This window comes from Rasamsonia emersonii, assembly GCF_000968595.1.
Source record: "Rasamsonia emersonii CBS 393.64 chromosome Unknown ctg1118621760224, whole genome shotgun sequence".
NCBI lineage: Eukaryota > Fungi > Ascomycota > Eurotiomycetes > Eurotiales > Trichocomaceae > Rasamsonia > Rasamsonia emersonii.
The window spans coordinates 1-25,106 of NW_013563140.1; the positions used below are offsets into that span (position 1 = coordinate 1).

The 25,106-nt window shown below is 50.2% G+C and overlaps 8 protein-coding genes across 8 annotated transcripts; 5 read left to right on the top strand and 3 right to left on the bottom strand.

Moving 5' to 3' along the window:
- Window positions 1-2,891: 2,891 nt before the first annotated feature.
- Window positions 2,892-5,806, top strand: T310_5016 (uncharacterized protein; the record flags this gene model as incomplete). Its single annotated transcript, XM_013472089.1, has 12 exons — window positions 2,892-3,147; window positions 3,376-3,422; window positions 3,500-3,584; window positions 3,654-3,678; window positions 3,870-3,893; window positions 3,923-4,047; window positions 4,110-4,147; window positions 4,245-4,276; window positions 4,642-4,763; window positions 5,028-5,050; window positions 5,481-5,539; window positions 5,605-5,806. 12 exons carry the CDS (start codon window positions 2,892-2,894, stop codon window positions 5,804-5,806), a joined length of 1,038 nt encoding a protein of 345 aa, XP_013327543.1.
- Window positions 5,807-8,327: 2,521 nt separating this feature from the next.
- On the top strand, window positions 8,328-10,437 carry T310_5017 (uncharacterized protein; the record flags this gene model as incomplete). Its single annotated transcript, XM_013472090.1, has 7 exons — window positions 8,328-8,640; window positions 8,724-9,009; window positions 9,072-9,196; window positions 9,318-9,401; window positions 9,464-9,695; window positions 9,743-9,811; window positions 9,882-10,437. The coding sequence occupies 7 exons, from the start codon at window positions 8,328-8,330 to the stop codon at window positions 10,435-10,437; spliced, it is 1,665 nt and encodes a 554-aa protein (XP_013327544.1).
- A 134-nt stretch (window positions 10,438-10,571) lies between these two features.
- T310_5018 (Alcohol dehydrogenase) lies at window positions 10,572-11,858 on the bottom strand (the record flags this gene model as incomplete). Its single annotated transcript, XM_013472091.1, has 3 exons — window positions 10,572-10,648; window positions 10,688-10,973; window positions 11,049-11,858. 3 exons carry the CDS (start codon window positions 11,856-11,858, stop codon window positions 10,572-10,574), a joined length of 1,173 nt encoding a protein of 390 aa, XP_013327545.1.
- Window positions 11,859-13,332: 1,474 nt separating this feature from the next.
- Window positions 13,333-13,886, bottom strand: T310_5019 (uncharacterized protein; the record flags this gene model as incomplete). The annotated part of the gene is made up of 4 exons (XM_013472092.1): window positions 13,333-13,363; window positions 13,510-13,550; window positions 13,600-13,725; window positions 13,797-13,886. The coding sequence occupies 4 exons, from the start codon at window positions 13,884-13,886 to the stop codon at window positions 13,333-13,335; spliced, it is 288 nt and encodes a 95-aa protein (XP_013327546.1).
- Window positions 13,887-14,371: 485 nt separating this feature from the next.
- Window positions 14,372-19,319, top strand: T310_5020 (GYF domain protein; the record flags this gene model as incomplete). Its single annotated transcript, XM_013472093.1, has 5 exons — window positions 14,372-14,463; window positions 14,648-15,074; window positions 15,135-18,068; window positions 18,182-18,950; window positions 19,015-19,319. 5 exons carry the CDS (start codon window positions 14,372-14,374, stop codon window positions 19,317-19,319), a joined length of 4,527 nt encoding a protein of 1,508 aa, XP_013327547.1.
- Window positions 19,320-20,319: 1,000 nt separating this feature from the next.
- Window positions 20,320-22,037, top strand: T310_5021 (Aminotransferase; the record flags this gene model as incomplete). Its single annotated transcript, XM_013472094.1, has 4 exons — window positions 20,320-20,419; window positions 20,499-21,090; window positions 21,187-21,841; window positions 21,912-22,037. The coding sequence occupies 4 exons, from the start codon at window positions 20,320-20,322 to the stop codon at window positions 22,035-22,037; spliced, it is 1,473 nt and encodes a 490-aa protein (XP_013327548.1).
- A 537-nt stretch (window positions 22,038-22,574) lies between these two features.
- T310_5022 (Uncharacterized protein) lies at window positions 22,575-23,787 on the top strand (the record flags this gene model as incomplete). The annotated part of the gene is made up of 5 exons (XM_013472095.1): window positions 22,575-22,833; window positions 22,943-23,078; window positions 23,226-23,317; window positions 23,376-23,485; window positions 23,557-23,787. 5 exons carry the CDS (start codon window positions 22,575-22,577, stop codon window positions 23,785-23,787), a joined length of 828 nt encoding a protein of 275 aa, XP_013327549.1.
- A 722-nt stretch (window positions 23,788-24,509) lies between these two features.
- Window positions 24,510-24,945, bottom strand: T310_5023 (uncharacterized protein; the record flags this gene model as incomplete). The annotated part of the gene is made up of 3 exons (XM_013472096.1): window positions 24,510-24,645; window positions 24,716-24,770; window positions 24,858-24,945. 3 exons carry the CDS (start codon window positions 24,943-24,945, stop codon window positions 24,510-24,512), a joined length of 279 nt encoding a protein of 92 aa, XP_013327550.1.
- Window positions 24,946-25,106: the final 161 nt, after the last annotated feature.

Here is a 25,106-nt window from a genome sequence, read left to right on the forward strand (position 1 = left end):
AGCTATCAGGATAAGCAGGTTAATAAAGGAAAACGGCTGGTCGCATAATTCCGTAGCACTTACCCAGCGTAATGGTAGCTCCAACCACGCCTACCCGGGAAGATACGGTTGGCGTAAAAGCAGATGGGTTGGCAAAACACCACGGGTGAGGAATTCAGAAGCCTGAGGCATGGTTAACGCCATCGCGGAGCCAGCACAACGGGTAGAACAAGGGCTTAGGAACAGATGAACAAGGGATGGGATCACAGGGAGAGAAGAGGCGACAGCCTTTCTCAGGAAGCAAGGAGCGAGGAAAGGATGGATGCAAGGTTTGATTCAGGACGAAGGGGATCACCAACCCTCGATTGAACGTACCCACGCCTCCTAGTTGCGACCTTCCAGCGCTTCCGAGGCAGCAAGTCTCGAGTCAGCTACGAACGAGCAGGATCTGGCGGGGAACAGCATCAGCAGGGGACCAAGAAAATCGACGCTGGGAAGGACGTACCAAGCTAGATACACACAAACGGGCCGGGCGGGAACAGCACTACAGCAAACGAGCAAACGACTGAGCGGCCGCGATATCAGAGGGCAGACGATGCCTTCTGGACGTCTCTCCGGGATAGTGCGGGCAGCGTTGACAGACACTATGCCAGCAGGTTCGATTTCCTCCTCCGGTAAATTAAGAATTAAATGTAATAACTACACCCGAGATCCTCTGTAATATTTTTCTTTCTTTTTCTTTTCTTTTCTTTTCTTCACAGCGGCAAAATAGCGAGCGTGATAACAGTGCAAAGCGAGCGTCAGAGCGAGTGTGGGGGGTGGCGTAACGAAGACACAAATTTACTTTTCCTCTCACGACGTCATCTGGAAGGCTTGAGATGAGAGGAGGAGAAGAGGAGGAGCAGGAGAGGCAGAAGAAGGCTGGAGAAGCGGGAGGCGAGCATATATTTCCCTGCCTTGCACCGTGTAGGACCACAGGGCCCGTTAGCGGGCGGGCGTGACAGGGGGCTGCACGAGAAGCAGCGCTGCTCACGCTGAGTTGGGCCAGCTGCGAGTAACAAGGCCATTGGACTGCCAGCCAGGCCAGTTTAGCGCGGATCCCAGCCCAGCGTTGCCGTGCTCGCTCAATAGTTGACTTCATCCATAATGCGCCGGCCAGCAGTGGCGGGAAGCGCCCCATCCACCCGGCGACGCCCTTCCGGGGCCTGCGAGTCGGGGGCTTTTTGGCGACGGGTCAGCTGGAGCCGGCGTGCGTCGAGCACCGCCTCATGACAGGACGGGCATGACGAGGAGCATCGCATCCCGCGACCTGGATCCGGTCTCCAATCTGCCTCTGCGGCCGCTGGTTACAGCAGATGCGTTGCAGCAGACGACCCTGTGCGTGGACGGGGTTCTACAGGCCGGTGCTCTGTAACGCAGAGGATGCCAATTGCCCGTCTGGCTGCCAGGCCGGCTGTCACATGGCTGGTGCTTGGGGAAGGAGCGGATGACGCTGCGCTAAACATAGAAAATGCAAGGGCCACCGGGTGCGCTTCCGTCCAGACTCCAGCGTGACTGCCCAAGAGGGGCAGCGGCGGCCAAGCCAGAAAGAGCAGCTGCTGCCTCGTCGCCCTAGGCTGCCCGCTCCGCGCACACGACAGAAGAACGAACAAACAACACTGTTCCTTGGCCTTCTTCCCCTGCTCCTTAGCAGCTTGTCGAGTTCCGTTCCCACTGGCAGTCCCACTCTCGCGACGCCTCAGAAGACAACCGAAAATTCCCGTCTGCGTGAGTTGGCATGGCAGCAACGACATACCCGGGTGAGCAAGGCTGGCCTAAAGAGCTTCCACGTTATTGCAGCAGAACCCTATTAGGCGAGCTTGCCAATGGGCTTCGCAGCGTTCCGACCGCGAATAATCCCATCGTGTTGACGGCTACAAAGAAAGAAAGAACACGTCCGTGCGGATGGATGGCATTGTTCGGCAAGGGGCCATCCTGGATGGACTATTGGGATGATTAATCCCGGTTCATCGACGGGCTACCAGCCTACCTTAGCAGGTATTAGCTACGCACTATCCAGTGGTCGCGAGGGCGGCTCCGCGAGGGACGGAATTTAGCGACGAGCGGGGAGAATCCAGTTGAGATACGAGTCTGGAGTACAACTACGTCACTGCCGCGCCAGCGCTAGTCTTTGCTTGCCAACTCCCTCGTCGTTCGACTCGTTCTCCCTGATATCCCTACCCTTGTACCGAGTACGGGCTGTACAGTTCCTTTCCTCCCTTGCCAAGACTCCCTTTGGTCGAGGACGCAAGGACTCGTGGTTTCATCTCAGGAGTCAGGACGGCCATCGCCGGGAAACTCCTTGTTTGCCGGCGTCCCGTCAGATTCTCCGGGTGGCCTCATCAACGGAGACCACGCTTGACATCATCGATGAGCCAACGGGATCTTGGTCCAGTGCTAGCACGAAGCTTCCACCAAGATCCGCAGCAACCATCCTGAGATCACCCAGGTGGAAATCTACGGCAGGAATTCCCAGCTGACGCTGACATGCACCTGATCCGACAGTCCACGGCTAGCCTGAATCTGGTTGGCATGTCAATAAACTCGATACGGAAGAACTTTCCAGGAGCAGCTGCTCGGGAACGTGCACGATCATTGGCAGTCATTGTTGACGTGTTGATGATGACGGTCCAACGGCAGGCTCCTCGTCCGGACGACTCGGTAACTCCGCGTAGAAGGGAACCGACTCTGAGGGCAGATGAGTGGGCGCATAAATTCGGACCTGTCCCGCCGGGGATGCGCGCTCATTGGCAGATCCTGGAGCCAAACCAAGCCCAGTACTATGAATAGATCACGACTAGCCAATTTTGGCGTAGTGCGTTTTATTTTTAAGGCCGGTGCTCCCAGTCAATCCGGGGCGCTCATAGGCTGTCATGCTGGAACCGTTGGAGGACGATCCGCACGGTGCATCATGCAGAAGCAGAACATCCGCTGGCTGGCCGCCGGATGAATGCTACGCTACGACCCTAGAGTATTACTCAAAACTCTATGGCAGACGGGTTGATACAACGTGGTGGTTGATCTCGAGCCTGCCCATCTATGATGTATTCTCTCCACCGATGCGCGCGGCCACGCTACGTGGTCCACAGTCCGGTCCACTACGCGTTACCACAATAAGTTACCTGTCAGGTGAGTGACGGAGGTTGCTAGGTTGAATCTGAGTGCTCCGTCTGTGGATTCAGATTGTATGTTTAGAAGAGGGACTCGGTGACGCTCCGTCTCGGCTCTCGGCACTCAATACGGGGGATACGAAGGACGGATTATCTACGGAGGATAGAAGCACGTCGAAGGTCGACAGAAGGAAAGAAAAATTCCGTGGGCGTGGGCTGATATCCACACGGAGCTAATGGATAATAGACTATTCGTTAATTAGTGCCAGGCTGCCAGCCCTGCGGCCCCTGCCGGTAAGCACTAATAGCAGCCAAGCTATTAGCTTTCCGGTAAAAACCTAGGTAGGTACTCCGTACTCTGTACTCCATAGCTGCTAGATAGCTATCGGACTACCGGTGCTCAAACCACCGGGACCCTGCCTGTGATTGACGGAGGAAGGACTATTATTATCGTTGGTATTGGCAGGGGCAAAATATAGGCCACCGGCCACCGCCTTTACAGAGTAAGATTATCACTTTTTATAGATCTGTACGGAGCACTCCATACAGGGTGGGTAGAGATCTGCACGCTAGCAGACATGAACAACACTATTCAATGAGAATTCCAACATACTCCGTTCGTGCTATAACTAACTATCAGCCATTAATAATTATTGTCGAGGACAGACAGACTCGCATAAAATAATAACACCAAAAACAGAATCAACACACGAATCCAGAAAAATACGATTGGTTCCGTAGGTCAGGTAACTACTACGTAGCTAAGTAGGTAGCTGTGACTGTACCTATATCAGGCAACCTATACTATACTACTATACTATAAATATCTCTCCATACATACCAGACAGACACAGACAGGCAGACAGCAGATCAATCAGATCAGATCATGGATTAGGATCCTGGATCCCTCATTCCGTACGTATGTACGGAAGATGTACGGAGTCTCCATCCTCCGTTCTATAATTATTACTGTACCCATAGTTCAACTGAACTTCACAGTGCACTCACTCACAGGGATGGTAGGTATGGTAGTATTGAGCGTGACGGACACAGTCCATCCTTCTATCCTACTTGTCGACGTTGTCTATATCGCACTGCCCCTGTAACCATTATTAGCACAATGTGAAGTTTGTGAAGTCAATAATCAGGTAAGCAAGCAAGAAAGAAGAAGTGGGTAGCAGCAGCAATAGCAGTAGCAGTAATAGCAGTGGTAAGGATAGCCTAGTCTCTGATAGCAGGGATAGTAAACTGCACCACTGCTCCACATAACTGAAGGGGAAAGAAGAAGAATATTGGAAGAAGAAAACTTCCATAAGAAGAGTACTCTGTACTGATGATACCTAAATTGAGTAATTGAGTCTTGTCTTGTCTTTTTTTTTGTTTGTCACTTACTACTTGTTTGCTTGCCTGCTTGCTTTCTTACCCAGAAGCTGAGTTGCTGGATATCTCATCTGATCTAGATGGTGATGATGATGATCTACATGCACGGTTATACTATACACACTCACACCAGCAAATTGATTGATCGAATCCCGCAGTTGATTGATCCCGCTCATCGTCCATCACACTGTCCCTGCAACTATCAGTATCAGCGGGCTGGGCCTGGAATCAATGACCAAGCAGGCAACCAACCAAGTAAGTAAGAAAGAGGTGGGTAGTAGTAGTATAGGCATAGCATAACTCCACCGCCGGTCCATGTGAGAAGTGAACTGAAGTACTCCGTACTCCGTACGTAGTGTCTATGTAGTCATTTTATTATTACTCTGGGAGCATAAGAATTTAGTCTGATAATCTGACCAGCCAGTAATAAATCAATCGAAAGTCGACTCTCGACAGTAGTTACGGAGTACCTAGTTTGTTAGTCGGCAATTAAGACTAGGGCATTGACCGAAAATAAAGAAAAAAATAAGCCCCCCTCGTGGGTAGGTAAGCTGCAGGAGTAGTATAGTAGTACTCCGTATGGTAGTTAGCATCTTTCGCTAGTAAGAAAGACGATCATGAAGTCTGACGAGTCGACGATCTCATATGATCGTCGTCGACGATGAGTGTTAATATTAGTATGTATTGTCTGAACTTACCTACCTTCCTACCTCCCTACCTAGTAGTATCCACAGAGGGGATTACTCTACGGAGTGATTAATTAATTAGCATTAGATAGGTAATTTTTCTGACCATACCGTGCCCGGTGACTGACGATCACGGAGTTAACTCCCGAGAATCTTGCAAATATTGCCGAGTTGCCTGCTGGTAGTAATAATCGGATAGCGAGAAACGATCAATTCGCCGGTGTATGAGTGCATGCACTGTAACTGCGTGTGTAGAGAATCATCACTATCAACTAGATAGCATCAGATATCCAAGGACTCGGTCACCAAGCAAGAAGGTGAGCAAACAAGCAAGTCAGTGAGTGAGTGAGTGAATGAATGAGCGCTAATCAGAAAAATACAAAAACTAATAATTAATATACCATATGTAGATCAGATGCTATACGGAAATTCTCTCTTCTGTATCTACTTCTTCTTCATCCCTACACGACCTCCTCTTCCGTACGGAATACTCAATCCGGAAACCGGCCAGATGATCTCCCTTTTTTTATCTTCTCCGAGTCCGATGGTTCTCCCGGTGATTCGACCTTCGGCGTGGTGACCGCACAGCTAGCTAGCTACAGTAATGGCTAGGTAGCTAGCAAGGTACCTGGCTGGCTACCTACCTAGCTATTATTAGCTGCGGTCAGAGTCAGACTGGGCTGACCGGTCCGGGCTCGGACCGGGTACAGACGGGAGTACGGTAGATGTATGGACTCCGTAGATGCCGAATAGGCGGACAGACGGCTTCTGCAGTTCTACTGCTCTTGTTTGCTCTTTGAGAGGTGTCTGGTATTATTTTTTTTCCTGCGAAGTGATAGATAAACTACAATATAGTACAGTGCAGTACAGTACTTGTGGAGTGTTCCCTAGATAGAGGAGGGTAGATAGGTATGTCTTGTATACAGGCTCATTTCATAATCTCTGTACTGCTACTACTAGTACATAGTCCACACCTCGATAAGAATTCTTGCAAAAGATGATGCATCAGGGAAATTGTATATACAGCGTGTGGTAATTAACTGGCATATACTACTGAAATTGGACAATTCTATAAAAAAATTTTATGCGGACTGTACTAGATCATAACTACCTTGCCTAGCTTTCTCATAAAGATTAAACGACTATATACAGTTTACGGTAACTTGTTATGGTAAATACTTTTATTGCTTTTTTTTAAAAAAAATAGTTTGCAGGATACCAGAGTTTAATTCCATTCGTTTTAATTTTAGTTGTGAAAAAAAAAGATTGACACAGCACTGCACGTACAATACAGCAGTCGACTCTGCCTACTATTCACATTAATTGAAGCTCGATGATTTTTTTTTCTCTTTTCAAAAAAAAACCGAATTTAGAACACCTACAGAGTAGAGTAGTTGTTATTTTCTTTCTTGGGAATCGGAATCTAATCTACTTTTTCTTGCATTTTCCATCTAACTACTCTTTAGCCAATACTATCATTCTTCGTCATCATTTATAGAGGTATAAAAAAATGAGTTATTTAATCAAGAAAATTAAATTATTTCCACAACTACCTAGATAAGTAGAGTAGAAATGGGGAGGGATACTTGGGCCGGTCGGTCAGTTATATACATGTATACCTAACACGCTGTGGGATTGCTAGAAAAATTGATTAATTAATTGACTAGGAAGAGAACAGATCAGATACTGTACAGATAGTTAATTCTTCAAAGAACAAGGAATGATAAGAACGAAGGGGATGTGTACGTGAATAATTGGGTTCATTGTCAGATATATATTTCTATACGCCGTCTACTATTTTACTGCACATCGCTCTCTGATTTCTCGTCTCTTCCATTTTTTTTAAGGCATGTCTTCAGACACAGACTCACCTGCTGTTCTTTTTTTTAATTAAATTTTGGAAACTACAGTAGTGCTATGCCATCCCTCCTGTCTGTCTTGCGACATACCGGGTAGACACCTGGTTTTTGACACTAAACGGTTTATCGACTGTTCAAAACAAAAATAAATAAATTACTTTTCTTCGCAAAACATTTTCAAGAAACAGTCTTTATAAAAAAAATAGTGGTAAGATCTTCATAATAACTGTGCGTAAGCAATTCAGTAACCCATCCGGAATCAGAACCAGAACCAGAATCGGACAGAATCAAGTGCACTCACCCATCATACCTATGTTATGTACATACCTAGACAATATATAGACGAGCACAAGTCAACGAACGCACTCATGGCCGTGAGGAAAGGAACTAATTAATTTCGATTCTGTGGAGGGACAAAGTCTAGTTTACTTCATCTCGCTTTTCATCTAATAATCTTATTCTTTCTAATCTTCTAGTCTGATAGGTCCCTGTATCTGAAGTTCATTCATTCATTCATTCATTCATTCGTTCATTTGTCCTTTCTTTTGTTTCCTATTGACTCGTAAATACTCCGATATATATTAACCAAACTCGGCATTTCTGCCTGCCCGTCAAGGGGAAGAACCTGCTGTTGTTCAATAATTGGTCAAGGAAAGGGGTTTTTCCGTCGACAGACAGGAGTTATATATATATATACTCAGTAGTAACACGTACAGTACATGTAAAAAAAGAACACACCTATTAGAAAGCAAATCGATTGACTGACTGACTCATTAATTAGCCGACTCATCGATTTTACCCCATATCTGAGGTCCTTCCCCATACTCCGGAGCATTTCCCCCTCCCCTTTGTGTAGGTGGGTTCTTTGTGGGGTCTCCTCCTCCCGACTGGCACGCTGACGGCTGACAACACGGGATACTTGATTCCCCCGCATTTTCGCGCAATTTAGTTCATCTTGGCTTGTTTCTTTCGGTAAGTAGCTGCTGTATGAATCTGGGGAAAGTGTAGTTTTCCGTCAGCTGGGCCGGGGGGTGTGGGGTGAGGTGAGGTGGGAAAAGACAGACAGACAGACAGATAGATTATGCAGATAAAAGTGGGTGATTTGTTGGATGTACTGTACTACTGTACCTGTAGCATCTTTGTTCAATAGATTGATTACATGTACGGTACCTACTATACAGAGTACAGTGACGTGACTTTTCGGATAATATAACCCTGGTCGCAAGATTTCTTTGTTTCTTTTCCCTACCTATCTAATTTGATAAGATATCAACATGACCACCACCGACCCCGCCCATATAGAAGAAAAGGTCGCAAACGATGACGACGCTGCGTACACTCTCGAAGTCGAGGAGGCAAAATCACCAATGCCGACTGCCATGACAGACAAAGATTGCATGACCGTCCCTGAACCTGAATCTGAACCCGACGCAGGCATCCAGCTCAGCTGGAGATCCTGGATTGTCGTGTTCACTACCTGCTTCGCCATTGTCGCGCAGGTCTTTGTCGTGACGGCCGCTGGATCCGTGATCGCGTTCATCGTCCGCGATTTGGGCGGTGGAAATGCGATTGCGGGATGGGTGATTCGTGAGTTCTACAGACATCCAGACTAGCGTTGAGAAAACTCATCTAACTGATTGATTGATTGATTGATTGATGATGGCCTGCAGAAGGACCCCTCCTCATGCAAAGCGTCCTCTCGCCCATCGTCGGCCGACTCAGCGACGTCCTCGATCGGAAATACCTCGCTTCCATCCCGCCTCTCGTCGCGTTCATCGGCGCCGTCATCTCCGCCAAGGCGACGTCCATGTCGATGCTGATCGGAGGCGGCGTCTTGATCGGCACGACGCTCTCCACTATCGCCATCGTCCAGGCCATCCCGAGTGAGATCTTGCCTATGAAGTACCGTGCGCTGGCGAATGGGTTCTGCTATCTCGGGGGAGCGATCGGCGGGATGTAAGTAGTAGCAGCGCAGACGAGTGGTAGAGTTTTTCTTCTAATGTATGAGTATGATGCAGCTCAGGAGGCCTTGTCGCTGGCGGAGTTACCAAAGTCAGAGCGTCAGGATGGCGAGATATCTTCTGGATACAGGCCGGGCTACATCTTGCGACGTCTGCCGGATTGCTGATCTTTTACCACCCCCGTACGACGCACTGATTATCCCAAGATGTCTGTCAGGAGCCATATCTGGGCGTGTGATCCCATTGGGTCGCTCATGTTTGTCGCGAGCATGACGACCCTTCTCCTGGCTTTGAACTGGGCAGCTGGCGACTATGCTTGGTCCGATCCTCATGTCGCCGCGAATCTTGCCGTCGGTCTGGTATTCTTTGCATTTTTCTGTTTATACGGTGAGTTGGTAGACAGCGACAGCAAATGGGGGGGAAAAAAAGCTGATCGATGGCGAATATAGAATGGAAAGGTCGCAACGACGGCCTGGTTGCCCACGTCTTCTTCAAAGGATCGCCCAACTTCGGTCTCTCTGTCTTTGGATTTGCCGTCGAAGGATGGCTCTTCTACAGCGCCGTCAACAGCATCATTCCCCAGATCATCCTCTATCTGGGATTCGAGACGGATGCCTTTCTCATTTCTCTTCGGGGGCTGGCCTGCTCGGGGCCGGCGGCCATTACTTCCATGTTGATCACGTACGCCAGTGCATCTCGATATCCGCACAAATGCTAATTTCTCTCAGGCTGTACTCTACCAAAACTAAAGATCTGAAATGGCCAGTGATCTTCTCATTCGTCTTTTTCTTAATCGGGTAGGCGCCTGTTTATGTTAGCAAATCGAACATGCTGGACTCGACTGAAAGCTGAGTGACTTATGTCTAGATCGATATGCTACGCGGTGATAACGCCCCAAATGAACAGAGCCCAGATCGGCTTCAGCGTCTTGATCGGCATTGGCTTGGCCGGTCCGTTGACGCTCCTCATCGCCCTGGTGCAGTTCACAGCACCCCACGTCCACCTGTCGACAGCAACAGGACTCGCATTCTCAGCTCGAGCCATCGGAGGAGCGTTCGGCTCTGCCGTCCTCGACGCCATCATCCAAGGCACCCTTAGCTCATCCTGGGCGCCAGCGGTCAGCCACGCGGCTGTCCAGTCCGGTTTACCGACCTCGTCCCTTCCAGCCCTTCTCGAAGCGATGCAGGCAGGAGCCGGGATTGCAGACGTGCCAGGCGTCAATGCTTCCATCGTGGCTAGCGCAGAGGCCGCCGGCCATCAGGCTTATGCTCATGCGTATCATCTGGCCTGGGCGAGCATCGTCCCGTTTGTTGCGCTCGGGATCGTCGCCGTGGCCTGCTTGAAGGGCGTGAAGCATTTGATGACTGAGAAGATCGAGGCGACGGTGGAGCATGTGAGACAAGCAGATGAAGAAGTGGCATAATTCGATATAATAGTGGTCCAGGCACCAGCCAAAGAAAGCACTTCCAGGTTTGACAAGATGACAAAACCAGAAAACTCCATGTTTACAACATCTCATGCATTTTATACATTCGTATATACTCCGAATATACAGTTCTAGGCACCTAGAGTCCAATATGAGAAAAGGAAAAGACAAAACGAATGCACGTCACATAACGCATACAAAAATAACACTAATTAAATCAAACTGTACAGCTCCGCTCACAACTTACTTTCGCCACCCTTGCCAAACTCAATGACCAATTTCCCAAACTGCCTGCCCGCCTTCATGTCCTCGAACAGGCCGTCGATACTGGCAATGTCGTCGAGGTCGGCCTGCAGCACGCGCGACACGACGGGGCGGATCTGATGCTTCTTGACAAACTCGACCATGTCCTTGAACTCCTTGCGCGAGCCCATCGTCGAGCCCCGGACATCGATGTTCTTCAGCACGGCCTGCATCAGGAACGGCATCTTGGGCGCGACCGTCATTCCATAGACGGAGATCACACCGCCAGCCTTGAAATCGTTAGCAAGGAAGTTCCCTCGGTGCATCGAAAGATGGCTAGAGTATGATCAAGGGTTGTTACTCACTTTAAGCAACTTGGTTCCTTTCTCGACGATATCTCCACCGGCCCCATCGATGATGGCATCAAAGGACTTCTTTCCAGCCGGGAGCAGCCCCAGCAGCTTCTTCTCCCAGCCCTCTTCCTTGTAGTTGACACCTCCCTTGGCACCTAATTCGATGGCTTTCTGAATCTTCTCCTCGCTCGAGCTGGTGACGAAAACGTCCGCGCCCCGGGCCACCGCAAACCGCAGCACCATTAGAGCAACACCGCCGCCAATGCCGGTAATCAGCACCGCGGCGCCTTTTCCTGAGTTTTTCTCTCCAGCCTTGTTGATCAGAGCCCTCCACCCGGTCAGACCCGTCAGCGGCAGGGCAGCGGCCTCGGCGTCGGAAAGGTGGGCCGGCGCCTCCTCGACCTCAGACTCGTCGATCGTGACGAACTCCTGCAGGGTGCCCTTGTGGTAGACTTTGGTGCCGCCCAGGATCTTGTACCCGGTCGGGTCCTCGGGGCCGTCAGGGTCGTCCTTCCATCCGGTGCCCGGGTTCAGGATGACGCGCTTGCCCTGCCATTGCTGCGGGTTGGGGACGTCTGGGCCGACGGCCACGACGGTGCCCACGCCGTCTGCGCCGAGAGGGACGTCGAAGGTGACTCCGGGGTAGAGGTGTTGTCGCAGGAAGAGGTCGCGATGGTTCAATGACGCGGCCGTCAGTTTGATCAGCAGTTCTCGTCCTTGCGGGGTCGGCTGCGGCACGGGACGCTGGACGAGTGGGTAGTAGACTTGCCCGGGCTTGCCGGGCTTGCCGTCGATGGGTTCGAGAAAGATGGCCTTGGGCATGGTGTCTAGGAGGAAAATCTGTCGTATGTGTTATTCAGGGGTTGGTGGAATCGTAGACTCGTGAGCAAGATGATGTGGTCTGCCCCTCGTGTGCGGAGTAGAGAGTAGAGCTCCGCAGTTCCAACTGCCTCGTTGAGGTATATAAATTAGTGTAGTATTTATTAATAAAACTGAACGTGTATCTTGCAAGAGCGTATCTTCTGCTCTGCTGCAAGAAATCAATGGAAATGCATAAAACAGAGTGATGGCAAGCTCGAAGCTATTATTGTTGCTACAACCAAGCTCAACCCCGCAATTGTCAAATCGTGCCGGCTGAGTTACTCAAACCGAGGGACGGAGACCCGGCCGACCGTGGAACCGCACAGCTCTATACTGTATAGTTCGATATAGTTAAGGGCCAGGTCAACGGACTCGAATCTGAGGAAGTCCACCTGGCTCCACGAAGGACGTCTAGACCGTTGATACGGGGTATACGGGGTTATCAAGTGAGAGCTGTGCGATCCGAGGTTGTCGGTTGTTGGTGGAGATGGCTCGGACTGGTGGAAATACTCTTAGATACTTATATAAGCTGAAACATCCCCAGAGAGCGTGCATAGGGCTATCTATCCAAGCGGAGGAAAAGCGGAGGAACAGGAACGTGGACAGATCCTAGGACCCGTTGAGGGTAGATTCTGGGAGATGCTTCAGAGTCAATTCGGTCCAGTACCGAACCTATCTATCAATGAATGATCTCAATCGTAGGATTATGGGAATCCCATTTTTCTGCCGTCTTCGTGATGCTCACTTGAAGGGAAAAAATGTGTTTTTTCAGAAGATGGACAAGAGCTTCGAGTATCGTCCTCATTTCACCATTGCCATCGTAGTCGTTATCGCAACCTGGGTTGTGGTAGTGTCTACTCCAAACATAGATAGGCGACGAGATTCACTGCTGTCCTGCTGGTTGTGTGTATATACCGGAAGCTGCCAGGACGAGCCTCTTGAAAGCAGGTAACCATTGCCACGGAAAAGACAACATGACTGAAAGTTCTCTTATGCTCTAGTGGGTGTCTTATTCAAATCGGTTGGTTGCTGCGCATGGGTGTTCCAGTGGAAGTTGACGCCAGAAGATAGTCTCTCATTCTCTGACAGAGGAACTACTCGTTGACATTATTGGTGACACTCACTCAAAGGTACCTATCTATCTTATAGTCGTCAGAAATTCGGCATGAACAAATTGAAGGGATCGTCTAAACTCAGAAGACGGTGAGTGCGACTTGCAGTATCGTCATTTATTCGAGTCTGCAGCTCATAGCAACATGGCTAATTATTTGTCGTCAACAGACACAGTGAACAGATGACATGAGATGGACTAGTGTGGCTATGGCAACATTGACTGTAGCGTATCCTGGATGCAAACAAAGAGAAGACATTGGGCACGGGACGTCTAGGTAGGAGATCCTGTTTGCCTCTTTTGACAGGAGCTGCAATGCTCCCGTCACGTAGTTAAGATAATTTCAGAACCCAAGCTACCAGTAAAGTAGGCGTAGCTATTTGTCAAGATATTGCTTTTGTCAAGTATTGCTTATTATACGGAGTAATGTAGGGAGGTCCTTATAAAGGGCGCTATCAAGGTTCGCGACGGCGGTATAATTTCAATACTAGATTTACTTACAGGTGCTCGTGCATGTCGCATATCTGATACCCATCCTGGATCTAGATCTAGGCATATATCGACGTAAGGGCATAATAAATCAGGACAAACCGTGTCATACTGGCAGTGGACTGTTGTGTGACACGTCGAAGGGCGGCGCGTTTGTAAACTTTGCAGGGAAACTGTGGCGATAGTGGAGAGGGCTCTTTCTCTTATTGCCACGCACAGGCCGTCGCCCTAGATACGCGGGTAGGCAACCCTGTTGCTATGTTATCGTCACGACACAGCGAGACGAAAATTTTACGCACTGTTGACAGCTCGATTTCCAACGTAAACACGGCCAAAGGACCGTGTCCATGTTGTCCTCCCTGACTGGGAATAGTGACTGCGTTCTCCATACTTTTAGTCGCCGCTGCTGCTCTTCGCGTACTCCGCAGGGCGGGCAAGCCTGCCGGTGGTTGGCTCGGCCGCGAACATTTTTATGATGTGCGTTGTGTGCGTGTGGTATTTCCACGGCCGGCCCGTCATTCGCTACGACCCTTTTTCTGACCTGCCAGGAACTTTCAATCTCGATCTTCTGATCTCGACGTTGTTCGTCTGGTGTTTCTTCGATCCTATCCTTGCTCCCCACGTCGTCTCCCACCTTTGTTGACGATACTCCTCGTTACGTGCTGCCATTCACAGCGTTGGCCCTTCTCATCCAGCGATTTCTTTACCACGGCCTATTATTCTGTTGTGCCGTGTGTTCGATCTAGCCTCTCTTTTTTTCGCGCTTCCCTTGCCGCCACGAAGAAGAACGGCCTGCCCCCGAGGCTCGCTCGATCTTTTTATTTTCGCTGCTTCTCTGGACTGGTGTATACCCTGTTAGCCGTCAGAGAACACAATGCCTTCACCACTACCCTCCAGTTTTGCCTCTGCCGCTGCTGGCAATACCCAAGATTCAAGCAGGAAAGATGGCGGTAGTAGCGGAGAATGGTAGGAAACAAACCCTTCGTTGCTAGCATTCCATTTCTGCGCTAGACGTTGCACTCGCTGCACTTCTTAGAGGAAATGGGAGCTTATACTACTTTGATTTTTGCCTTTTGCTCTTTCATTCCCTTGTGCTCTTGTACAGCCTAGTTTAGCATCAACTGACGGGCGACCCAACTCTGCAAAAAAGGACTCGATCTCGCATGAACGGAGCTACGCAGACCTTCCGGCGTCCGTCGCTTGCTACGAATACGTCCCACAACCGTGACTCCAACCAAGCAACGTCTGCATCTACTTCTACTCCTACCTCCGCCGCATACATTCCTCCTCACCTTAACTCCCAGTCCCGCAATGGCTCCACTGGCGATAGTCGGTATTCGAAGGAACAGCTTCTAAATATCTACAAGAGCCAGCGAGAAGCAGGCACCTTGGGGAAGAATGTGGAGGAGTTATTTGTAGCAGATTGGAACCCGCTCGAGGAGACTCCATCTGTAAACGGTGCTTGGGGGAAACGGGAGGACCACAAAGACACACCTGTGGGGCCGGAGGTGTGTTGGGACCACGAGGGTCAGTTCGAACCGTTGGGGCTGATTGATATGAATGATGATGAGAAAGAGGTACGAATTTCTGTCCCCCGCCCCGATAATCAAGGCCGACAGTGCTAAATGAAGACGCAGCTCTTTTCCACGACGGTCAACTCCCCTCTGAAGCCACCGCCCTCCAGCGCGTCTAAAGATAACGCTGGTGGTGGTGCAGGCGGACGTAAAACCTCTGTCTCGCACTCCAACTCCTACAATATATCATCACCAAGTTCCGGCAGACCTGGCACTCGGCGTCGGGAGACCAACGATTCAGCAGGGAATTCTATGTCTCCAACTAGAGGCGGATCTCGGTTTTTCCGAGACGAGCCAAACACGACGACTCCGCCTCCCTCCCTTCTGCGCCGTAAGACGGACTTTCGCGACTCGAGCTCGAATGCTAAACCGGATGATAAAGATAAGGCGAAGGAGGGCACCGGTCGGGAGAATGCCTCGGAGATATCATCACCGTTCGGTTCTCTGAAGCGCACCTCCACAAATCCCTTGAGCGCAGGACTGACCGGACCGACTTCACCGTGGCCTTCGGCATCCCAGAGTGCAAGCTTTTCACCAATGGGAGCTTTCGGCAGCTTCTCGCTGGGTCCTACCAATGCTCAGACAACTTCGTCGGCGGAGAAAAGACCTGGGTTCGGTAGTATACGTGGTGAAAGCAGATTCAAGGGTCTTCTATCTAAGGATAGTTCCGAAGATGTCGATGCATCAGGGAAAGAGAAGCCTTCCCAACAGAACATCGAGAAGCTTTCGGAAAATGAAGGTGGTAGTCGCTCACAGTCGCCCTGGGGTGAGCCTGTCAAGACTCGGACTACTCGCAGCGAGACAAACCCGTTTGGAGAAGAGCCTCGCAGTGGCAGTGCTGCGCTCGGTGGCTCGCAGGAACTCGGGACGTCGTCTCAAGGGGTCGATCAGCTTGGCTTCTCCGCGTTCGGCGCGAACTCTGGTGTCCCCGGATTGCGAGAGTTACTGCAGACGCGCGACAATTCCCACGACTCTTCCTCCCAGGTCCATGGGTTAGAGCCAACTAGTCCGACAAACACCAATCCCTACCAGAGCCCGCGCGGTGAGAAAGCAGACGTCGATTCTGTGGAGACTGACGGCTCGGAAGTTCAGCGCACTCGTCTTCCCGGGCTCAGTGACCTACAAAATGATTCGAGCACTGCTCCGTTTAGCACCATCCGACGAGCCGGGTCCGGTTTAGACCTCTCAGCTGGCGATCGCAGCCAAACATCCAGCGCAGGTCCAGGTAGAAGCTTCTCCGGTCTCGGTGGACTTGGTGGCATGTCCGGTCTGGGGGGTGCGGGCGGATGGCCGTCTAGTGGACCCATTGGTACACCTACCAGAGAGCGACAGGCATTCTCCGGCTTTGGGGATCCCATCTTTGGCTCCATGGGTGAAATACAGTCGCCAAGTTTGTCGACTTTGGGCGGAGGCGGCTTTTTCGGTCCACAGACGACTCTTAGCGGCTCCGGTAGCATTGGCAGAGCCAGCAAAATGGGCTCTCTTTTCCCTCCTGCGATGCAGGAACAGATGCAGGGTGAACAGGCACGCCAGGACTCGGGCGACAGGCAACCGGGTAAGACTACCATTGACGCTGACGATGTTAGCGGGCTAACGCGTGAGACCTCTCTTACAGATACGTCGAATCAAATTAATCCGCCGTCAACCACCTTGTCAACGCAGGTGCCGAGCACTTCAGCCGCCAGCGGTGTGCAGACACCCATCGCGACGTCGGGGGAGTCTCAATCCGCCCAGACTCAAACGGCTGGAAACTCTATCAACAACATGCCAGCTTCCCAGCAACGGACTATGGTTATGCCGGATCGAATGCGCTGGATCTACAAAGACCCTCAAGGCAACATCCAGGGACCCTGGTCGGGCTTGGAAATGCATGACTGGTTCAAGGCTGGCTTCTTTACCCCCGATCTACTGGTCAAGAGACTGGAAGACCCCGAATTTGAACCGCTGGCGCAACTTGTTCGTCGCATCGGAAACTCGCGTGAGCCCTTCCTCGTGCCTCAAATCGGGATTCCCTACGGCCCTGACCCTACTCCGTCGGGTCCTTGGGGTTCGCAACCTGGAACGGCCCAGCCGCCATTTGCGAACAGCTTCCCTACTTTTGGAACGACCCTGACTGCGGAACAGCAGAATGCTCTGGAGAGGAGGAAGCAAGAGGAGCAGTATATGATGGCCAGACAGAAGGAGCATTTCGCGCAGCAGCAGGCCATGTTGAAACAGATGCAACTGCAAGGAGGACCTCACGGAATGTATCCCCATCAGCTTCAACATCATTCCAGCACACACAGCCTGCACAGCCAGCCTAGCTACGGAAGCATCACCTCGCCGGGAGGGTATCAGCCTTCGCCGATCCAGGGCCCCATCCAGCCGCCCCAGGCCATGCCGAACTACTTCGGACAGACCACCCTCCCTGGTCTTGGTCCACAAATGCTCGGCACGGACCCAATGGGCTCTCAAAACGAACTTCCGGCATTGCTTGACCGTCTGAACGTGAGCCGTCCTGGCCCCTACCCTTTCGACGCTCCAGCGTCATTTGGCGCTCGTCAGCAGGACTTGCATTCTCAACAGGTTGCGCAAATGTTACAAGACCGGGCTCGTCTTCAGCAGGAACAAGAGCAGTACGACAAGGCGCATGCGGATGACGTCTTCGACCAGCAGGCTCGGGAAGAGCGACTCCGGGAATTTCATGCCCTCCGGGCCCAAGACGGGGAAATACTGCGAAGCGTTGATGGTCTCCCTACTCACCCGACGACTACTGCTGCCCAACAAGACGAGCAGGCGAAAGCACCTCAAGACGATACTGCTCAAAAGAAAGAGACTGAAACTACCCCTACGACCAACGAGGAACAACCTCTTTCCCTCTCACAGCAAGTTCAAAAGGCCGCTTCAGCCCAGAAGCAGCAGCAGCAGCAACAGCAGCAACAGCAACAACAACAGCAGCAGCAGCAGCAGCAGCAGCAGCAGGACAGCAGCAACAGAAACAAGCGCAGAGTGATAGCGGTGTTTCTCAGCCTCACCCTCCAGCTCCGTCTGCATCGCCGCTCCCAGCTCCAGCCGCTCAGCGCAAACAACAGAACGTGGCAGATGCTCTGGCTGCAAGCTCGCGGTTCCAGAACCACACACCCGTGGAGGCGCCGACAACGTCGATTGCCCCGTGGGCGAAGGATGCCAGTGAAGCGCCTAAGGGACCCTCTCTGAAAGAGATCCAAGAGGCCGAGGCCCGCAGCGCTGCCCAGCGAGAAGAAATGGCCGCCGCAGCCCGTCGAGCTCAGCTTCTCGCGGAACAGGAGCGCATCAGCCAGGCACAGCAAGCGTCATCATCTCCAGCACTGCCTTCGACTGCAAACTGGGCTAGTGCGGGATCTCCTGCGACTCCTGGATCGAATGGTTCCAACGTGTGGTCCAAGTCTGCCGCCGGTGCTAAAGGTGCAGCCGCCAACCAGCCTGCGAAGAAGACCCTTGCGCAGATCCAAAAGGAAGAAGAGGCACGCAAGCAGCGTCTGGCTGCGCAGAATGCTGCACAACAGGCCAACGCCAACACGGCCACTGTAGCTGCCGGTAAACGTTATGCGGATCTCGCCAGTAAGGCGGCAGCACAGCCTGCACCTGCATCTAACAACACTTCTTCCGGTGGTGGTGCCTGGACGACTGTTGGTGCTGGAGGGAAACCCAAGCCACCGCCTGCTGCTCCTGCCGGACCTCGTTCGACCGCTGCCACCGTCTCTGCGCCCCAGACAGCCAAGTCGAAACCAGCGGCGGCACCGGCGCGGACTGTTACCGCCAACAACACCACTCCAGCAGCGAATCCCAACCGGGCCACGGAGGAGTTGGTCAAGTGGGCTAAGATGTCTCTCGGCAGGGGACTCAACAGCAACATCAATGGTAAGTACCTCCAATGAAAAAAGAAATTTTTCGCAGGGATTGGAACTGACGATGAACTCTGCAGTGGATGATTTCGTTCAGCAGCTTCTTCTCTTGCCGGCGGAAACGGAGATCATCTCGGACTCTGTGTATGCCAACTCCCAGACTCTGGATGGACGACGGTTTGCGGAAGAGTTTATTCGGCGTCGCAAGCTGGCCGACAAGGGCATTGTGGACCCGGTCAACACGAGCGCGTTTGGTGACCAGAAGAATTCGTCTGGCGGATGGAGCGAGGTCGCGAAGAAGGGGTCCAACCACGCGCATCGGGAGGATGATAACAGCAATGCCGCTTTCAAGGTGGTGGCTGCCAAGAAGAAGGGCAAGCGGTGAATTGATTAGCGATAGATTCTGGAATGTTGGGTAGGAAGCGCCAGCGCCAGCGCCAGCGCCAGTTCTTGGAATCATCATGATGTGACGAGGAGAAGACCAATGTACGCGATGGTATGGATACAACCAGTAGTCTGTTTTGAGTAATCGTCTTCGCTTTGATGTACATTACAAAGACAAGTCTACAAGAGGTCCTCTTGAATTGAAAGAAGTGCAGAAGACAACCGGTAGGAGAATTTCTACGGAGGTAGTAGTATACATAAGAGTTGGTATTGCCCATTGATGGCCTCCTGATTCCTGTCGATATCATTGTTGGTATTCCGTGCTACAGACATGTCTCTTTGGTTTCGACAGTGGCGCTCAGAACAGTACCATCGTCGGGATAAAAAAAGGCTAATATACGATTCTGAGTAGTAATTTCGGCCAGATTCCAGACAGAGTGCCGTGCTGTTGTGGCTGATTCGAATCAATATTGTCATCCAATCGATCGAGTTTAATTGAACCAAAGTTCGATTAGTCTAGGCAGCTAGATGCCTACCTAGGTAGGTAGGTAGCTGTTAAAGTTAAGTGCAGCCGTCAAATTTGTCATGCCAATGGCAGTGACTCGACGGGATGGAGATGAATACGAGCGAGGCGCGGGGAGAGGAAATAGAATCACATGAATTAGTGAGAAAGGTAATTGCTTTCGATTTAGGAAGGTATGTATATATAGGCTCTTGTATTCTCCTGCTATCTCACTGAACTTCTTTTTTCTGTTTCTTAGGATATAGATTGAATTGCTTAGGGTTGTTTGTTAATCTTATCTGTCAGCGTGCTTCACGTCAGCTTCGTGCTTCCTAGAAGGGAACCATCCTTTTTTTCTTTCATTTCTCCCCTTCAGAACTCATTGAGAGTCATTGGATATTTCTGTTGAATCTATCCCCAAATTGTACTTTATAGAACTTGACTTGTTTTATCCTCCATGTGTTACTGATTGATATAGATAAAAGACAGCTTCCCCGCCATGGCGTCATCCGAGACTCCCAGTCTGCAATTGACTCCGTTTGGAGCTCCCATGCTGAAGCATTTCCTCTTTGCGGGCGGGTACAAGAATCTCAATCACGGTGCGTCTGTATATCTCTGCATATATATGCGTAGATACGCATGTATATCCATTGTCTTCATGCTAACTAGCCGTCTTAGGCTCCTTTGGTACATATCCCCGTTTCGTCCAGAATGAGTTGCGCCGATTCCAGGACGAAGCTGAAGCGTACCCCGACGTGTTCATCCGTCGGGATCGTCCCATTCTGCTGGACAAGGCCCGCGAGGCCGTCGCCAGGCTCCTCAAGGCGTCCTCGAAAGAGTGCGTCTTTGTCCGCAACGCCACGACGGGCGTCAACACCGTCCTCCGGAACCTGGTGTTCAGCGAAGGCGACGTAATCGTTTACTTCGCGACCATCTATGGTGCTATCGAAAACGCCATCGTCCATCTCTGCGAGACGACCCCTGTCCGCGCCGTCAAGGTCCAGTACCAGCTCCCCGTCAGCCACGATGAGCTCGTCAAGCGGTTCCAGGCCGTGGTGGCCCAGGCCAAGGCCGATGGGCTGAACGTCCGCGTGGCTGTCTTTGACACTATCGTCAGCCAGCCCGCCGTACGGTTCCCTTTTGAGCGGCTGGCCGAGGCGTGCAGGCAGGAGGGCATCCTGAGTGTGATCGATGGTGCCCATGCCATTGGCCAAATCCCGTTGGACTTGGGCACGTTGCAGCCGGATTTCTTTGTCAGTAACTGTCACAAGTAAGTCATCCTTCAGCTAGCTACATATTGGCTAGAATGTAACACGACTGCTCGAATTGATGGTATGGCTGGTATATAACTTGCAATGATTGACAGATGGCTCTACACCCCCCGTGGCTGCGCCGTCCTCTACGTCCCTCTGCGCAACCAGCATCTGCTGCGCACCACGCTCCCAACCTCATGGGGATTCATCCCCGCCCCCAGCTCCCCAGACGCCCATCAACCGCTGACGCCCGTGGTCGGCGACAAGAGCGCCTTCGAGCTCCTCTTCGAGCGGACTGCGACGACGGACGACGCAGCCTATTTCACCGTTCCTGCCGCCCTCCGCTTCCGCCAGGAGGTCTGCGGCGGCGAGGACCGTATCTACGCGTACCTGGAGTCGCTGGCGCGAGAGGCGGGCGACATCATCGCCGCGACGCTGGGGACGGAGGTTCTTGAGGAGCCAGACCTGAATCTGGGGGAGGTCGGCCAACTCCGCCGCTGCGCGATGGCGAGTATACGATTGCCGCTGGCGTACTATGACGACAGCACCACCCAGACAGACAAGAACAACAACAAGAACTCCCCATACCCACCCCTCTCCCCAACCGAAGCTTCCGCCGCAATAGACTGGATGCAATCCATCCTGATCAACCGCCACAACACCACAGTACCGGTGATCCAGTACGGGGGATACCTCTGGACGCGCGTGAGCGCGCAGATCTACCTCCAGCGGAGCGATTTTGAGTGGCTGGCGCAGATACTCAAGGAGGTGTGTGAGAGGGTGGGGAGGCGTGAGTTTGGAGGAGAAACGAAATTGTGATGTGATAACGAGATATCAGTGTATATATAGTAATGAAGCTTCTTGGTGGTATTATGTTTGGAGATACTGGAGAGTTGTGGACCTAGACATTGACAGTGATACTGACAATAGCAAGCAAGCAAGGAAGGAAAGAAGACACAATTGAGTGAATTTTTCGATAGTTATTATTAGATCGACTTGTTTCTAAACTATCTAGCTAGCTTAAATAAACGAATGAATGAATGAATGAATGATTGATTGATTGATTGATTGGTCTCAACATGGTATAGTACCCCTGGTATACTCTTTTAAATATCAGCTACCTCAGTCTTTTAAAACATCTATTTAATCTCCTCTATTATAATAGAAATACGTATAAGCATTAGTCAGCACCTCTCTGCAGAATATCTGAAAGTGCTAAGCCTAACTGGGGATCTGCTGCCTGCCCTCCCAGGCACAGATACAACTTCCACTCTCACATACTGTCACTCTTTCTTTCTCCTCACATTTAATGCACCTTGACTCGATCTTGTCACTTTTCTTCTTTAGTGAAGCGGAGTTTTGATATTTACTTTCCTTTCCCTCACACTCAGCCTGCCTTCAACAACTCCTCTTTGACTTACTCTTTGTCATTTTAAGTATCCTCCGTTCCTTTTTCCTCTTGTATTTTTTTATTTCTACCAGACATTCAAGTTGAAAAAACATGATGGACAAGAAATACAACTCCTTAACAGGTATCATCGAAAAACTTATGGACAAGACCCAGACCACAAACGCCCCGTTTGAACCAGATGAGGTCGTTGACATGTTGTCATCTCTCATACCGCCAAGAGAAACACTCGCTGTTTCCTCCCTTGATATACGGCAAATTGTGAAAATGTTCAATCTAGTGTTGGAGGAGAACTATACTCCGATTTGGGAACTTCCATGTGAGGAGTTGATTCCAGTTCCATCTGGGCTCAGTGAGTTTGTTTCTTCATCTCCCTCTCTTTAGTGCTTCATTTCCCTTCTATTCAGTTATTTTACGATTACAATTGCTTTCTTTCTATCTGTGCTACTAACGAGTCTTAGAGAATGAGCTACAAAGAATTTCAGTTGCCACTGGAAAAGACTACTTAAACGAACTCGCTGGTCGCATGCGTCTTAATCAGATAATGATCGACTGTATTCTGTCAGAACGCGAATTTATCTCGCAGCAGAAGCAGAGGTTATGCGACAAGCAGCAGCAGGAGCTAGGGAACGATCAGAAACACTTAAACTTCACGGCCGAAACGCATATGGAGCTAGAGATGGAAATGGAGGATCAGCCGATACTGCTCCAAGGAAGAACTGATTATTGATGTTGGTATGACAGGACTGATCCTATGGCAACAAATCTCGTTGTCATTGAGGCAAAAGGTCGCAACGGGATGAGCGAGGGTGAGGCTCAATGCCTTGGATACATGGGTATGTTATTCGATGTCAAAGCAAGTATAAAGTGATGATTCAACTAATCACTTGAAAGCCATGATCCACCACGTCCGGAAGATGGAAAACAGGCTTGATACTGTTGTGTATGGTTGTGTGTCTGACGGGTTTATCTTTACTTTCCTCAGAATTGACAACAGCGACAAGGTAAGGTTCTTCCTCACCTCACATGTAGATTTTATTATCTTGTGCAAGGCATATTTATTCATTGAATCCAGTATTCAATCTTCCAAATGCCAATGTGGACTGAAGGTCTCCCGTCCCAGCGGATATATACTCACCTACGCCACATCCTCCGACATGCGGCTGCAGCAACGGCTTCTGGGAATAAAAGAAAGGTCAAAGATTTGAGCTCAACTCAAGGTACTCCAGTTTACAGAGTGCGTATTGGGTCCTCTACAGAGGATGATGCCGAAGACAGCTCCTCATTAGCCACTTGTATAGATTAACAGCAAATCACATTCTCCGTGCCACCTCCAAATGTGATTTGAAGTGATATGTAAGAGGCCTAAGGAATAATTCTCTATTTTGATACTAAGTATGTTGAAGAGCAAGCTAGTCATCATACTCATACTCATCCTCGTCCTCGTCACAGATAACTCCAACATGCACTCTATATTCCGGAGCACGGTCTCCTCCTGGCCCCTTTCTCAATTCAAAAGGACTACTGACCGCGCTTTGTAGTAGATGAATACAGAGTAGATCTCCCTTGTTGCATACCCATCATCATCGACTTCCCACTTTGCGGCAGGCCATATTGTATACTTAATTTTTATTAGCAAGGACAGTACACATCGTATTAGTACTTGATGCTTTTTTTTGCATATAATTATAGAGCTTACTTATCTTCGAATCATTGCTGATTCAGAGAAATTGGAAAAGAAAAGAAAGCCATCAGAGACCACCAAGCCGTACACAACAGTATCTTCCCTTTGCTGCTCTTTGTTTTTGTTTCTGGATAGTGTGTACATACGATACCTATAATAATAATACAATACAGTCAGAATGGTCCCTTTTCTTTGCAATAGAACTAGCTATTCTCCCCCATAAAGCCAAGACATTAGGAAATTTATCTCCGTGTTCCTCCTAGCTCTGACAATCACCACCAACCGCCAGGTTTGTAGCTGCATGCTCAATAATCAACCTTGTCATGTCATCATACCAGCAACAGTCAGTAATCGGCTGTGCTTCGAAGAAGATGGTGCTGCTGCTGCTGCTGCTTCTTCTTCTTAATCTGCATGAGATTCTCAAGCTCCAAGTGGACGTCTGGTGTGAAAAATTTCTTCTTTTTTATCTCTAGCCCGACCCTGTTTAGGTTGTGACAAGTCTTGTTCTGAAAGTATGTACGCAATCGATCAGGATTCGTTCAATACGTACCTATCCTGGACAAGGCATTTATTTATTTTGGTCAGTATCAAAGTCAGCTGAGAGTCTATCTAGTGCCACATCTAAAAATTCTGTTGGTCCAGACTAATTCTTTTTTTTCCTTTTCAGCTTATATGTAGATAGATAAACTCACAGAGTCCAGCTGAAACTGGAATCAGTTCGTTCTTGCCATCATCGGAAATCTTCCAAGCAATGCCAGAGTAATTAGTCATCATCATCATCATGATCTTCTTTCTTCTTTCAGTTTGGAAAGGAAAAAAAATCTCCTCAATTTATTTCCCCTAAGACGACTGAATTGAACCAATAATAATAATATCAAGAGATGGCATTTGATGGCATTTGGTTTGTTTTGTTGAAAGCTGAAGCTGACAGCAGCAGCAGC